Source organism: Poecile atricapillus, chromosome 2, assembly GCF_030490865.1.
Source record: "Poecile atricapillus isolate bPoeAtr1 chromosome 2, bPoeAtr1.hap1, whole genome shotgun sequence".
In the NCBI taxonomy this organism is placed as follows: domain Eukaryota; kingdom Metazoa; phylum Chordata; class Aves; order Passeriformes; family Paridae; genus Poecile; species Poecile atricapillus.
This window is the reverse complement of record NC_081250.1, coordinates 87,778,268-87,793,801: the sequence shown is the minus strand read 5'-3', so window position 1 is coordinate 87,793,801 and position 15,534 is coordinate 87,778,268. Positions and strand designations below refer to the sequence as shown.

The window sequence follows — 15,534 nt, the reverse complement described above, 5'->3', positions numbered from 1 at the left end:
CCATGTCTGAAATGGTATCCATTGCTGCTTCTCTTTTCAAAAGCTTTTCTTTTCTCCTCTTTTCAATTTAAATTCAACTTATGTATGTTTATCTAGGTAATATCCTGTAAGTACTTTTACATACAAATGTACTTCTCAATTTTCACTCCTTCTAAACCTGTCAATAAAACATTTTAAAACTTCTCTGTGGCACAGATAAGCTTTTCACTCATCCATATTTTCTCTTAAGTAAAGCAAGGGAGGTACTGCTCAGTTCTCTCATAGAAGGCACTGATAAGAGCAGCAGGTTCATGTGCTGTTTTGAAAAGGAACCCAGCAGGGCTGAATGCCATCGCACATGTTGGCCACTAGATCTGTTCTGCCCTCATCTTCCTGCTAAATGAAACCTGGTTAGATTGTTCCACATAGTAAACTGTTGTTGATTGATGTAATGCTGAATGGTGCTGGTGGCTGATTCATCACTCTTGGCTTGACCACTGCACAACCTTATCAGTAAAAGGGAGGTACTACTGACTACGAACAAAAGGCCAACAAGGGAAAAAACATGGAAGCGAGAAAAAGGGAATCTCGTAGCCATCATATGGATACAGAGCACTGAAAGAAGAGTCACTAATGTTTTTGCCAAATTTAAGCTGTATTTGCATTTCTGATCCTGATCTATTCTGTGAGACATTTAGATTTTGAAAACAATGGATAAACGCTGCACAAGAGAAATTAGCTGAGAAGCAACATCTTTATATAGAGTGCAGGAGTGCATGAACACTTCTGACAGTGGAGGAGCCTGAGCTCCTACACAGTCATTCCCAAAGAATGTTAAAAATATTTGTGGGAGAGAACAAGCTTGTAAAATCAATTTTCTGAGCTGTTGTCTGCTTATTTAAAACAAAAATGATCTTACAGCAGTTCTATGTGTTTTCTTTTCGTATCAGTGTTAAGCTTATCTTATAAACATATGTTCAGTATGTAATATAAGTTAAAAATATCCATTATAAAACTCAGTGCAAAGAGAATGTGGCTTGGATGCTTTGCTGGCATGCCGAGAGATATCCTGTCTTATTCTTTTTTGTACTGTTGTAGCATTATCAGATATCTAGGGCTTTGAAGGATCTATTGTAAGCATGCCAAAGACTTCTAGAATTTGTTTTTGGCAATATTAGATCACAAAAACTGAGGAATGAGTCCCACCAACTTTCATTAAACAATGCATCCCATTATTGTTTTTCCTGTTTTGGAGTAAAAATTAAACTAGCATTAATAATACTCTGCACATTTTTTCTTTCAGTCAGAAAAAAATTATCTTAATTATTATTATTATGTCTATAGAAATATGCATTCAAAACACAGCTTAGACACTGAATAGTCACCACTGCTTGTGTAGGCAAAGAGAAGAGTATGCCTTGCATAAGATCCTGATGTCCATGGTAGAGCTTGCTGAGTCAGGAATGCTGTCTCCTGATCAATACCTCACCTCCCCAGTGACCCGCAGAGTCCAAGACTAACAAACTATGCCACAAGGGTTCCACTTGGCAGTTTTGCACACGGGAAAAGAGCATTCCCACAGCAAGTGGTAACTTGTGTAGCAGCCAATTCTAGTGCCACCACAACAGGACTGTTGATGGAGTGTGGGAGTGAAGGTTGTGTGACTGGGGGCTAGGAACAGCTGAGCCTGAACTTGGGAGTCCTGATTACAACCTAGCAAGAGCTTAAGGCTGGAACAAAGACTCAGAAATGGGAAGACATTAGCTTGTCATAAGAAAGAGGACATAAAGAAAGAATGGGCAGAAAACCCTCTGCCCCTTTGCCCCTAGACTTAGTTTCAGGAAGTCATGGTCATTCTTATGCTGGCATGTTGGCATGTGCCTGTCGGCCATCCCTCCAGCAAGAGTCCAAACTCTCTTTCAGTCTCCTTCTTCTAAAGCATGACAAAACTTGCTCTCAAGTATTCTTTTGGTGTCTCATGGTGCTAATTTCAGTGTTCTAACGTTGAAGGTCTTGCCTTGCTGAAGGCCATCTAGATGTCAGAATGCCAATGGAGAGAAGAACTCCTGCTTTTTAGCATCTTTTTTAAAAGACTGGGAAATTAGTACATTCTTCATACTAATTAGTACAAATACTGTAATCACTAGGAAAGTAGAAGAATAGTCAGGTTGTGAAATGAAGCACTCAAAAACTGCAAAGTGTCATGATTAAGAGTTACACGGTGATTTGACTGGATCCTGTTACACATGTTCACTGATGAACATGTAACAGGCAATGTATTTTACAAGCAGGTTTGAGACCAACTTTATTTATGTTGGCAGTTAATTCAATACAAACATTTGTATCTTCATTTTCACAGTGCCACAGAACCCTGAAAAGTCATCGCAACGGCAGCACTTGCTGGAAATTTTAGCTTCATTTTACAGATGGGACAAACTTCATAGCCAAGTGGCAAGCACATCTGGTAAGGCAGGTTTAGACATTTGGATAGCCTGTTGCCTTTTCCTTAATTCAAATGACAGCTTCTTCTGAGCCAGGGTAGTACATAAAATATATAAGGTGGAGATGAAATCCCACCTTTACAGAAATTAATATAAATGAGACATTATAGTATAGATACATATCCTTAAGGTCTAAGTTATTCTGTTCACCAAACAAAATTGTTAACAAATTGGAAAACTAACAAATATCAGCATTTATGAAAACTAAATCCGTATGTTCTTCAAATGCATGTATCATCAACTACTTCCAGATGTAAAAATCCATGGATAGTTTTAAACAATCTCAGTCCCACAGTCAGTCTCCATCATGATACTCCAAATCAGCACTGTTCACAAGCAATATACAGGAATATTTAGTCTGTTCAGGAAACAATACTTGTTGCTTTCCTTAGAGCCAGGTATCCTGTAACCACATCTGAAGGGAGCATCCGAATATAGGCAAATTCTTCAATAGTACTAAATCTTAGCTTGCTCTGTGGATCTGTGTAATTTGCCTGAAAAAGAAACAATGGTAGAGATAGGAAGAAAATAAAATTTCTGACCATAATAGCAAAAGAATTCTCCTAATTACAGGACTACCAGTGAGTTTCTCTTCCTAGTAACAACACTGCTGTTCTACCATGTGGCCACAAGTCTTTTTTTCTTTCTCCTCATTGAAGAACTTATGAGAAGTTTACAGACCCCTATAAAATCAGATTAGAAATGCATTAAACTTAACAGAGGGCTGAAGTAAGTTTCCTATAAAACACAGCGCAAAAGAAATTCCTCAACTCTCTAAACTCACCCTAGCAACTCTGTGCCTTGTGCAGTCTCTCTCAAGGCAGCTCTCCAAAGAGTGAGGCTGCTGCCAATAAATTACCCACAAAGAGCCTGAATTATGGGTGCTCTGATAGCTTTGGACTGCCTTTCTCTGCTGCACACAACTTAGCTTTTAATTTACTTTAAAGTGGTTGTTAAAGCTAGGGAGTCTCAGCTTATGGTTCTGTGACTGAACTGATAAGAGATTTGAACCCAGTGTTGCAGTTTGCTCCAGATGCCTGCTTTCAGGATAGCAGCCTGGCCAGCTCACCCTGGGCTACGCTTGTATCCTCTGCTATATTTGGACCCTGAGTGCCTGGGAGCGGTGCCAGTTTCCTTCTATCCTCTTCCCTTCCTTGTTGCTACAGAAACCTGGAGCTCAGCTGAGCTCAGGGGTAGGCCAGGAGGCTGCACTGGAAGAAGACAGGCATCAGAGCATTGCCTCTCCACACTCAGCCTCCAGGACAATCTCTGCCTCTTCGGCACTGGATTACCAAGTGCCTGCCAAGGCTCCAAAAGTGTCTTCTGTGCCTTTCTTTAGCACGAGATGGTGGCGGTCTGCAAGGCACAGGTAGCTGAGATCCCTCAAGACATTGGTACTAAAAACAGGAAAGGCCAGGAAGAGCTGGAGTAGTCCCCCATGCCGTACGGTTATAGGGCAGAGCTCTCTACATTTTTATGTTGGAAAGCACCTGTTGACCATGGTAACAATCCAGCCAATCATTTAGTCTGATATGACTTAGAAAATTTAGTGTTATTTGTAGCTTGATTTTCTTTACAAAGAAATGCTGCCAGGTTAATTAAATGTAGTCAGCTAACAGTTCAAGCCATCAATTAAGCTTTAAACAAATGGCAAAGTCAGAACATCAGGAATAAATTTATCCCTGCTGGTAACTTCATGATTACAGCAGGTATAAATTTACTTTTATTTCACTCTTTACATCTGGCCTCATGTAAGAAAAAGCTAGGCAATTAGACTGCTTTTCAAATGTGCATGATTCTGCAATACAGTAACCAAGCAATATCTGCAATTTGTATTTTGCACTGATCTAGGTTAAAAGTTTTATGGCAGCTCTTCACTGTTCTGATATTACGTATTGGGCAAACATTAATGTATGGTAACCAGCTATTCATGCCATGACTTCGGCCTGAAAACCAACTTTACCAATACTCCAGCATTAATTAGAGATTAGAATATTAAATTAAGATGAATTTGCAAAGAAAAAACTCTGTCATGTTTAAAAACTAAGTCAAAGGCCATGGACACATGCTCTTAAAATACAATAAACTAGGTGTCTCAATCTGTTTCTATAGAAACAGGGCTGATCCATTTTCAGAAAAGGAAGAGAACTATAAACATGTGAAGGTTTGAGTGTTTTTTTAAATCTGCTTTACAATTAATTACTCTGTTTTGCATGTTAAAATATCTAAATACTCATCTTGCAGGCTTGGAAATAACAGGTTTATTTTGCAGCGTCAATACAGTAGATAATAGCTTTAGAATTCTAGGCTGCCTTACAAATATAAATTGGCTGCTCTGCTGAGACCATTGGTAAATTTAATTTCATTTGTTTTATACACAGAAAGAGAAGGGCATCAGTAGAATTTAATTGTGGCATCTAATATAAGAGCTAGTATGCTGATTAAGAATGTTTTAATACACTTCTCTTTTTGTACCTAGTAGACAATTTAATTCTTCCCTAAATGGGTAATACTGAGGAATTTTTTGCCCCCATGGGGAATCCAGCATTTCCACAGAAAATATATTCTTACACAAATGCTTTTAGATTTTACACAGAAAATACAGGGACATTTTTCAAATACTACATTTTTACAATATTCTATTGTCCCACATATCCTCCTACTAGGAAATGATCTTGAAAGCATATTTAGTGCTTCTTATGAAACATTTCTAGCCTAGCAATTTAAAGGACACGTTGTCTCAGCTATTTTAATAAAAAGGGTTTTTTTTAAATGTGTTAATTTTATCATCGTCTGGAGAAACCTTGCAGGCCAGGTAAAACAGGAAACTTGACTCACAATGCAATTAGAGGATGGAAAATTAAGAAAAAAAAAGTGGAAAGAGAAGAAAAGAAAACAAAAGCAGCGCTGAATGGGTTTGTATAGGGAACACCTACACTAAGCTAGAGTAGTTATAGTACAAAAATCACTGATGGAAAAGAGGTGCTGGTAAAGAAAAGCTGAGAACTGAGAGATTTCCTAAGGTTTAACTGACACATAGCTCGTAGGGATGTGGTCTCCACTCCCATCTATACCCTGCATCATCATCAGCTCACTATAGGTGCAATGACTGATTAGTTTTGAAATACATCAAAGGTTAGTGTTGGAAAGCATTATCTGGTTCCTTGGAGATGGGGCAGGATTCTGCCTGGCTGCAGGGAATTATCTTTCCTGGGCTTGTGAGCAGTCTCTTCCATTTGCTGTCTGCCAATTAATCTATGAGGTTGAAGTTGCTTTTTGAAAATGAAGTTGTTTTTGAAAACAAAGGGTTACCAGTCTTTATCTGCGCAACTCACTCCCTATTCAAACCACATTCAGAGGCACAGGCTGGGCACATGCCACTTACTAGGTTCCTTATTTAAACGTGTTACTTAAAAAATAAAGTCTAAGAAAACATATGCTACCAAGTCAAGATCAAATGCTAGGATGTGCAGGATTACAGCTGATCCTACAGCTATTCTTTGGTACTTTACACTAAATATCCACTATAAAGCAGCCCTTAGTCAAGTGCTCACCCATCTTCTGTCCTAATGAGGACTTTTTGCCTAATTCAGTGCACAGAATGCAATGTGGTATGCTAACCTGCATCTGCACAACAAACATGCACTTTTAAGGGCATCTCCAGGAGGTGATACCAAACCTTTGAAGGTGAGCTAGTGCCCTATGGGTGAGAAACATCAAACAGGGAGAAGTGACACAGAAATTCTCTGCAAGGCTCTTTGACACTACAGAGTTTTCACTATTGTAGCTACTAGTGTAACCATTACTTAAGCATTTTTTTACTCCAAAATACAACATTCCCATTCACTTCAACTGTAAGAAATGCACAGGCTTCTGCAAAACAAATCACTGGTATTTGAAGGTGAAAAGTTAAAAGACACGCTGTTACTAATACCTATTCTGTTTTAAGTAAAATTATTCATGTAACATAGGAACAGTTTCAACAGGAGATACAAAATTTTTGTTGGGTGGAATTCAAGGACTTTACTCCTGCTTTGTGCCAACAGTCTTTGGGGAATTCAGGAACCAAATTGTAACTACCAAGACTTTCTGGAGAATGTGCAAACTGTATCTAAGTCAAATGTGGTTTGTTTTTTTTTTTTCCCCTTTCTCCTCTTTCTTTAACAAAAACATGTAAAAGACCCCATCTGTGACACACAGAGCATATATCTGCCAAACTCCAACTTTCAGCTCTGAAGCACAGAATTTGAAATTCTCAACAGTCTATGCCAAGTGTCTATTTCAGGCTGATTTGTTTGAGGCAAAGTTTGAGAACAATGATAACAAGGGTTTTTGTTTTTTTCTAGCCTGGTGTAAAAGAGGTCAAACAATAAAATTTTGCCTAATCTCATTATTGAAAATTGCTGAGCCATCTTTTTAAAACTTCCTCTGCAAGATACAATGAAATAAATCCAAATCAAGCAAACGGTATGTAAAGTTTCGGTCTGTGTGGGTATACCTTGACAAAGTTAACACTCATGGAGACTGTGGACTATCAGCTTTCCCTGTAGCTGTCTTAAGACTTAAAAATTATGGGCACCAATGTAGATTCTACAGGTTAGAAAGAGGTGTCATAGGAGTTACTTGGCAGGACAAGGTATTTATTCTGTCCTGACATCTATTAACAATCTAAGGATTTTGTGGTGTAGTGACAACTATTTGGGGTTTGATTCTAAATCACTGGATAATTATTAAGCCCAAGTCTGAATAGGAACCTCAGTATATACATCATTTACAAAACAAGGCACCAGAACTATTTTACTGTGGAAGGTGCGATGCCAATTTTGAGGGGGGAAAAAAATACTTACCGGAAGTCCTGAGATGTCTGAATATTTCTTAGCAGGTCTAAAGGAAGGAGGAGCATCAATATTAAAATCTAGAGAGAAACAAAGGCATAAACTCAGTGTATTTTATATATATATTCTGTAACATATACCTACTCTCTTATGTCTCTATTAACTAGCAACACTAAGGCAAAGAAATATTAAGCAGAATCACCTCTAAAAACATTTAGCCTGTTAGCACTGTAAATCACAGTCTGATCTTGCTCACCTATAGAGGGCAAGCAGAACTGCCCTCCCCAAAAGGAAAATGCCAGAGCCATTTGAAATGTCCGTTTCTTCCAAGTCTTAATGAATTTCCTTGCAGTCAGTCATGTGCAAAGAATAGCCATTATCAAATGCATACTGTATGTTAAGACCGTGAAACATTGCTCAAGATTGCAGCTCTGAAATACTATAATCCAGAAAAGCAAAGTAATCTTTTAAATCAGTTAAATCTTTAAGCATGTACCACTTTAAGCCCAGTCAATGACCTAGAAAATTGTCTGAATGTTTAAACATTCAGGGTTGAGGGTTGAAAACTGCTGTTCTTCGGTGCCCTTTAGATAGCAATTATCACTCATAAACATTTTTTTAAGATACAGTTGGTATGCTTAATTAGTTAAATCCTCAATTTTGGAAGTTTACAAAAATACCTCATACCTGACTAATTTCTTTCCTCTTTCCTGATCTCCCTTGGAAGTCATTCAGATGCTATGTTCAATTCAAACACTCCATCCATACCAAATTTTTAACTCATCATCTCGTAATTCAAAAGACCCTAATGCCACAGACAGCTAGTTTTATATATGAAACTGAATTCCTTTTCCCTCCTTATAGAAAATCCTGCAAATTTCTGGTTGCAAACAGAGCATAGTAGAAATAACAACATCAGCAGATTGTCAGTTACAATGGCCAGGAACACACAGTAGTCTGCATTTTTCTGTAACAGTTGCATCTAAAACACTCCAAAAAACCAGCAAGCTATTTTTGGATAAAGTACTAAGTCTGACAAAAAGTATATGCATATGCTCAGTTTTGAAATGCCTCCACTTGCTTAAATAAAATCTGAGAACTGCATTCTGCCAGCAGCTACGTTCAATAGTATCCTACTTTACAAGTAGACTTGAAGAATATCTAGATTAAGACCACTGCTGTAACTCTGCTCCTGTGGATGTAACCAGCTAGAACTGCTAATCAGCACTGCTAATAGTGTAGCTTCAGCTGTGCTGCACTAAAGAGTGGATGTAGGATTTAAATCTCCCAAGAATCTAGGATAAGGAGCTGGATAGGAAGCTTGGGCTGAGGCCTAAGCTACTGTAGGTATGTGGCTTAGCAAAACTATTTGAAAAGTGCTCAAATATAACTAACCAAGCAGCAGCTACCCACCAAAAGACCTCTGGACTGTACACAGAGGAAAAGGTGCCTAACCAGTGAAAAGGTGACAAAAAACTCATGGGAATAAGGATTTCTGACTTGGCTTGGATAAATACTTTTTCCTTATTAAACTCTCCCCTCAAATGTATTTGAACTTTGCCATGGTACTCCAAATTATTTGCTCCTCCCTACTTTCCACTTAAGGCTGATGAGTGTGATTAGAGTAATCTTAAATGTACTACTGGACCCTGTTCAAGCAGGATACTGCATACACTGATGAAATAATTTAGGTTAGTTTTAAAGAAACTTATTTGTGTGGATTCTATTATTTATAAATACATGCAAAGCATCTAAGCAGCTTACAGCTAGGATCATTTAGTTGCCATGGCAATGCCCTTTCAGAAGCAAGAATTTGTTTTAGGTTCTTCCATGTTCTGTTCTTCTTGCCAGCTGCTGCTCCACCAATGCCGGAGTGCTAGAATTAAAAATATGGTTTTTAGAGAAAAAAATAAATAAAGAATACCATTTCAGAGCATGACACTTCTATTTCATAGTCTTTAGGATGATATGTCTCATCTTGTCATGAACCATTTGTTATTCTCACTTATTTCATCAGCAGGCTACTATGCTGTACACTTTAATCTTGGCTGCAAGCAAAAACAGAGCTTTTTGGACTGTGTCAAAGCTTCTATGTTTCCGATTAACTGAAGGAAATTAAAATCTGCTTTTTACATGGAAATAGAAAATCAATGTGGTTAGGCTTAGGCTGAGATTACAGGATTTTGTATGTACTTCCTATCATATTAGAACTTATTACTGTGAAGTTGTTTCTAAAATTGTGATTATACAGCTAAATATTTTCTCTCCTTTTTATGGCATCTTACAGGTGCAGCCCTTTTCCAAATTACCCGTGACTGCAAAAAACACAACGGATTTTGCAAAATGTAATGAATACTATGAAAACTTTCTAGAAATTTTATTTTTCTTTCAAAGGCTAGCAGACAGAATAATAGAAAAAGAATAATAAATAGAATGTTGGCTGCCAAGACAATTTTGCATTTTGAAAGGAACACTAATGGAAGGCTTGCCACAGGTGCTATAATGGCAGTTGCAGTTATCAAATGTGATTGCTACAGAGTAATTTATTTATGTCCCTCCAGAGACAGAAGCTGCACAACATACTGTACTACTTCTAAATGATCAAAGGATACAGATCTACAGCTTAACTTCAGAAAAAAAAAATGTTCTTACAATTGAGAAGTTGCTATTTCTGTTAATAATTACTACTTTCCCCGTGAGTCTCATTGAAACTCAGAAAAGTTCTGTAAACACACTTCTGCTTTGAATGTTTATAAATTAACCAGTTAAATTGATGAGGATGACCGAAGGAAGGATTCAATGAGATAGCTTTTCTTTGCAGACATAAAACATATTCAGAAAAGACACTCACGAGCTGATGATATACTGGGTTTTGGTGATGGATATCTGATTTAAAACACAGAAGGAAATATTTACTCTTAGGGTAACACCTTAGTCATCTAAAGATCATTGTATAATAGAGACTGCTACAGCATCACATGAAACTACATGTACTTCCACACTACTAATTCTAATTAATTGCGTGAATTTTCTCCCAAATCACCGCATGATTTTTTGTTCAGTATTCTCAAAACCAACCTCTGTTTTTAAATGAACTTATGCCTCCTAAAAATGGGGCTGAGCATCACCTCACACATGTACAGTGAAAAGGCAATGCCATTCAAGCACAAATGAACCAAGCAAAGTTCAGAGAAAACAAGAGCTAGGACAGATGGAGCTAATGCTCTACAGCAGCTATTGCTCTACACAAGCGTCAGAAAGTTTTTTTCCCCTTCCTCATTGCCAAGGGATGTAAATTCCAATCAGAAAGTTTAGGAAAAGGTTAGTTCTTCCTCCTTCTCTTAAGTCTATCCTCTGCAGTGAGCTAATGGTTCAAACCTGGGCATATGTACGAGAGATAGACACTATTTGATTTTTTTTCTTCCTTTTAAGGCAAATTAAGCTGGAAAGATGCAAAAATCCATCCAAATTGTTACTACCAGGTCATACCAATGAAATGCTGATTAACACTCAATGCATTTCTTCTCAAATTAGTTACAGTATTGGAGGGGACAATTTCATGGGTTTTATTATAACTGCCTACTATTTCTGCAGCAGTCACCAAAGACCCTGTACATTCATTATTATTTCAAGCATGCAGACATTAGTACTGCCTCTTTGGAAATGGTGACATCCCTCTAAGAACTGAAGGATCAGCTCAGGGCCTCATGGATATTTAAATCCTATGTGGAAGCTACATGGGATGCCTCTGGGCACAAAAGGAGCTTTTGCAATAAGCCCCATTTCTCAAAGATTCTGGTGCTTGCTGGAGGATTACTGAGCAAAGTATATAGTAGTTTGAATGCCCCTCTCATGACTGAAGTTGTCTGCAGAGCAGATGTAGAGCAACTCACGTGTCAGAGATTAATTTCATACCCCCTGCCAAACCTGTGCTTAGTGAGCTGTGCGTTGCCCGATTACTCGTTATGTGCTGTGGGATATTCTATCTTGTTCATGCAGAATGAAATCTGGGATAAAATCCTTCTGTCTAAGTACTGGCTTAGGACCAGCAGTCTGAGAGGTTTGCTTGTCTAGAAAGCATTTGTACTGTGTGCCAATGAGTTAGACTTGGCACAGCAAGGTAAAAAGATATCAAAACCAAACCCAACATTACTAACTTAATCTTCTTCACCTTCTCTCCTAGTTTAACCCTCAAAGTGTTAGCAGCCTGCATTTCATCGGCTGTCACTGTTTACATGACTGAATGCTGGCAGGCCAGACTTCTAGGGAGCACAGAGCATTTTGCTTCTAAATCTAGCAATGATTGGAAGAAGACACCACAAATCTGTTAAGAGTTTCAGGGGCCAGAAGAGGAACAAAATGTCATTTACTAATGACACTGGCTAATTTCTAGCTCAGCTGCTTTGCAGCCTGTCTTGACTAGGAGTCCTACATTTGTAGTATTAATTGCTCCTCTCCAGCTGTGGTAGTTTGTGAGATACCGTATCATAAAAGTTCCACACTTACCTGCACCTAACAGGTTTCCTCACTCTGTTCCAGAATTTAGTATAACAGTTCTGCCTCTGGACCAGTGCCATTTTCATGCCATAATACAGTGTGCACTTTAGACCGTGGTGTTACATGGATTGAGGTGAATTTCTTAAAAATTGTCAACTTTTATTTGGCTATTAAGGTTATTTTCTTAATAGTTACACTAGGAACATGGTTAAATAGAATCCTAGTTAGCCTTTTATGGGAAAAGTTTGAAATTTCAAATTGTTAAAATAATATACTTACGATGAAGTTTGGGTCTTTAAATGGTAATGGCTTGGCAGTAGTTTCCACTGATCCTGTGCTGGAGTCTGTATTCAGAAATTTATTTTCACTTGCAGCCTCTCCACCTGCACTCTGCAGAAAAAATACAGTCTTACTGCTTGTTACTCTGAGCAAGTTTAACTGGAGATGGAGCCATCTGCTGTATTACCTATCTGTTGCTTTCTTAGCTTTCCTATCTCTTTTGAATCTTTAAAGATGTATGCCAAGAGTAAGGAAGCATGAAGCAGAGTATTTCTCAATTTACAACTGACACACAAAAGGGAGGAGGGGAATAGATGGCCAAAGCCCACAAACTGCAAAGGGTTTTTTTCAGTATTAATTAAAGCCACCTCATCTCACTTTATAAAGTGCAAAACAGCATGTGCAACCAAACACAGCAGAAATGTACATTGGATCCATTTTAGAATGCTCTGTATAAAGTATTAACAGGAATATATAAAATTTGTAAAAAGGCTTTTCAACTTTCTAAAGAAAAATTGATTAATCATTTTATTCCTCATCCTTGGCTCCAGCTGTCCTTGAGTGAGGACTGAGAAGAAATATTTTATTTTATACTATTTTTATATGCAAGCTTCACAAAATGTATATGGGTGCTAGTTAGCGCTTTCTAGGTTTTCTTTATGGTTTGTTTATTTATTTAGCAGGAAGAGCAATCAAAAAAGATGCGCGTGACTGGAAAGCTAACAAAGTTGTGTATCAATCCAAACAATTTCTGATAATTCTGCACGGCTGAGTTTATGGGGTTTTTTTTAATTTGTACATGACGTATAAGTCTCCACATTACCAGAGGTAGCCCATGCTACATACATAAATGTTTCTTTGAAATCCTCATCTACCCTGAAGTCAGTGCAAATTCTGCCACTGAGTTTGTTAGTTTAGTCAATAGGAATTCACACCTTGATTTTTTATTTTTTTTTTACTTGGAGTAAAAGCTTGGCTAAAAGCTAAGTCAGTATTTACTGAGTGGATGGTTAAAATGTTCTTTTATGTTACATTTAGAGAGATAATACTTAGGGAAAAAGAGTGTTTTACTGCAAAAACCCTTTGTGTTGACAAAATACTCACTGAAGTATGAAAAAAGGACCATTATTATTTGTGGCTTATTGGAGTACCTCTACAAACTGGACTATATAACAAAGGCCATGATTCAGCATATCCTTCTCCATGTGACTACAAGGGAAGTGTTTTTACTCCTAATACATGCAAAAGTCATTACAGGATTAGGGACTAAGAAAGTTGAACTCTTCTTAGGGGAAATACTTCAGTCATTCTACAGTGTATGTTTCCAACAGAGCAAAGATAGGTCTTAAATAATGGAAGTATAAAGTAAAAAAACAACGTTTCTAGTGCCTTACAGAAATAAAAATATGAAATAGAAATAATCTGTTTTAAAAACAACACAGTCCTCTATAAGTTCATATTACAGGGGATAAGGCAATAATAATATCAGCAGAAGCAACTCTGAAGCCTGTAGCTTAAATTTGATTCTTCCACTGAGGACAGAAAACATTAAAAGGCAGTGACTGTCAGAGAAACGGAACAAATGCAGATGGATGTTTAGAAACGCGTACATTATAAGGCAGTGAGCAGAGAAAATATCTTCATCAATCCTGAGTAAAGTGGCTTTATACACTGAGCTCCTAGGTTTCAAAGTATATTCTTGTACATGCATGCTTCCAGCACTTCCGATTTCAGCAGCAAACATTAGTCAGCTGTGAGAAAGACAAGGCTTGAGATACAAGATTATTTTTCATTAATTCGTTATCTCTGATACTGCTCATTATCAGTGTAAATTCTCTTAAGTGGAAGAATCAGGACTCAGATTTATTCTTCAAAGCATTCTTGACTTTTCTTTGGTACCATCTGGCTGGTTTTAAATCTAGTTCTACAGATAATTACTTTATCATTTTTGCCCCTTCAGTGATCTCCTAAGTATTCTGGTTTCTATGAAACAGGCTTTTAGTAGTATTTCAACAATATTTCAAAACAGTAACTAGTACTTTGAGATTCAGCAAATAAAAATAGTTCAATAGTAAAGGGAAAGAAACTTCCTCATACATATAGTCTGTAATTACTGCAGCTGGATATACTTACATACTACCCTCACTGTCTTCAGTGGTTTTTTAATGTGTGGATTCAGTGCTAATCTTGCTGTGCAGTGGGAAGGGAAGAAAGTAAGGAATTGTTCCTGGCAGGACAATTTCTGAATGTAAATGCTACATGTAATTTCCATATTGACTCCTAAGGGATTTCAGGTATTAGAGCTGCTAAGAGTTGGGTTAGTTCTCATTACAGGACAGATGTTGATTTTGTTGGTGCCAGTTTCCCTTGCGTGGTGGCAGAGGCAGCAGGATCTAGAGCATCAACTGCTGCTTTTTGGGTTTGTTGCCCATCAAGGCATCAGGTTCATGGGATCATTCAAGTCATCCTCCAGTGCCAGTGACACATAGTGCCAGCACTGGCCTCTGGATCTGTCATGGGCAATTTGAGATCAGCAGTTTCTTGTCCAAGCAAAAGGTGCAGGGCTGTAAAGCAGTTTTCATACCACTGAGGCATGCAGCTGATACCATGATTTCAGAGCCCTGTGACAGAGTGGGAAGCAAGTAAGACTGAGTATCGTGATTCCAGTTAAAGGCTGGGAACTGAGATAAAGCCTACTATAGAGGCATGCCAGTTCCCTCACACAGCACTGCTTGTACGAAAACTCTGATTTTTAGCATTGGGACCACAGCAGAGAGACACTCAGCTAATGTGCTTTTGTTTCTGGAAAAACATTAAAGAGTTGAGCAGAAGCACTGCTTCCCAAATAATGTGCTATTGCACAAAGGCATGAACTCTGGAAATACAGAGCTTTGAAAAGCTCTTCCCGTGCTGCCTGCAGAAGTCTCAGCTGATATCCTCTGCAGCTTTATAGCCACAAACTGCAAGTGCCTCCAGAATCTACAAATCTCTCTGGCCTAGGTTTTAAACATCAGGATTTAAAGCATAGGAAACATCATTTAATTTTTCAGGTTCATTTCTGAAAGGCAGGGGATATGGATCTACCTTTGTTCTGCAAAACACATGTTTCCTGAAAGTGAATAACACAGTGATAATACAAATCATTATTTACAGCCTGAAAAGAGATTCCTCAGTGAACAATTACTGCTCAGTAAAGGTAATATTTAACTTTTAACATCAGCTGAACAAATCTCTTCCAAATGTGCTTGTTTTCTTGGTCGTTTAGATTGGAGGACGGTTCATTCTTCACTGTCATGTGTTGGGACAAACAAACAGGAAGAATTCAAATGCCCTTTGTAGTCCTGTGAAGTGACAGCGGTGTCGTGAGCACAGTGAGGAAATGTCTGTCACCAGGGAACACGCTCTGCTCAATGTGTGCTGTAACCCCCAGTCACGTGTGGGGC

The 15,534-nt window shown here is 38.0% G+C and overlaps 1 protein-coding gene across 1 annotated transcript in view; it reads right to left on the bottom strand.

The window, feature by feature from the left end:
* Window positions 1-2,271: 2,271 nt before the first annotated feature.
* Window positions 2,272-15,534, bottom strand: part of INO80C (INO80 complex subunit C) — a 29,955-nt gene continuing 16,692 nt past the window's right edge. The window contains exons 2-5 of the mRNA XM_058830913.1: window positions 12,092-12,202; window positions 9,080-9,191; window positions 7,328-7,395; window positions 2,272-2,974 (exon numbers count right to left, since the gene is read on the bottom strand). Of these exons, the coding sequence (XP_058686896.1) occupies window positions 2,843-2,974; window positions 7,328-7,395; window positions 9,080-9,191; window positions 12,092-12,202 (423 nt within the window). The 3' untranslated portion in view covers window positions 2,272-2,842. The remainder of the gene's footprint in view (window positions 2,975-7,327; window positions 7,396-9,079; window positions 9,192-12,091; window positions 12,203-15,534) is intronic.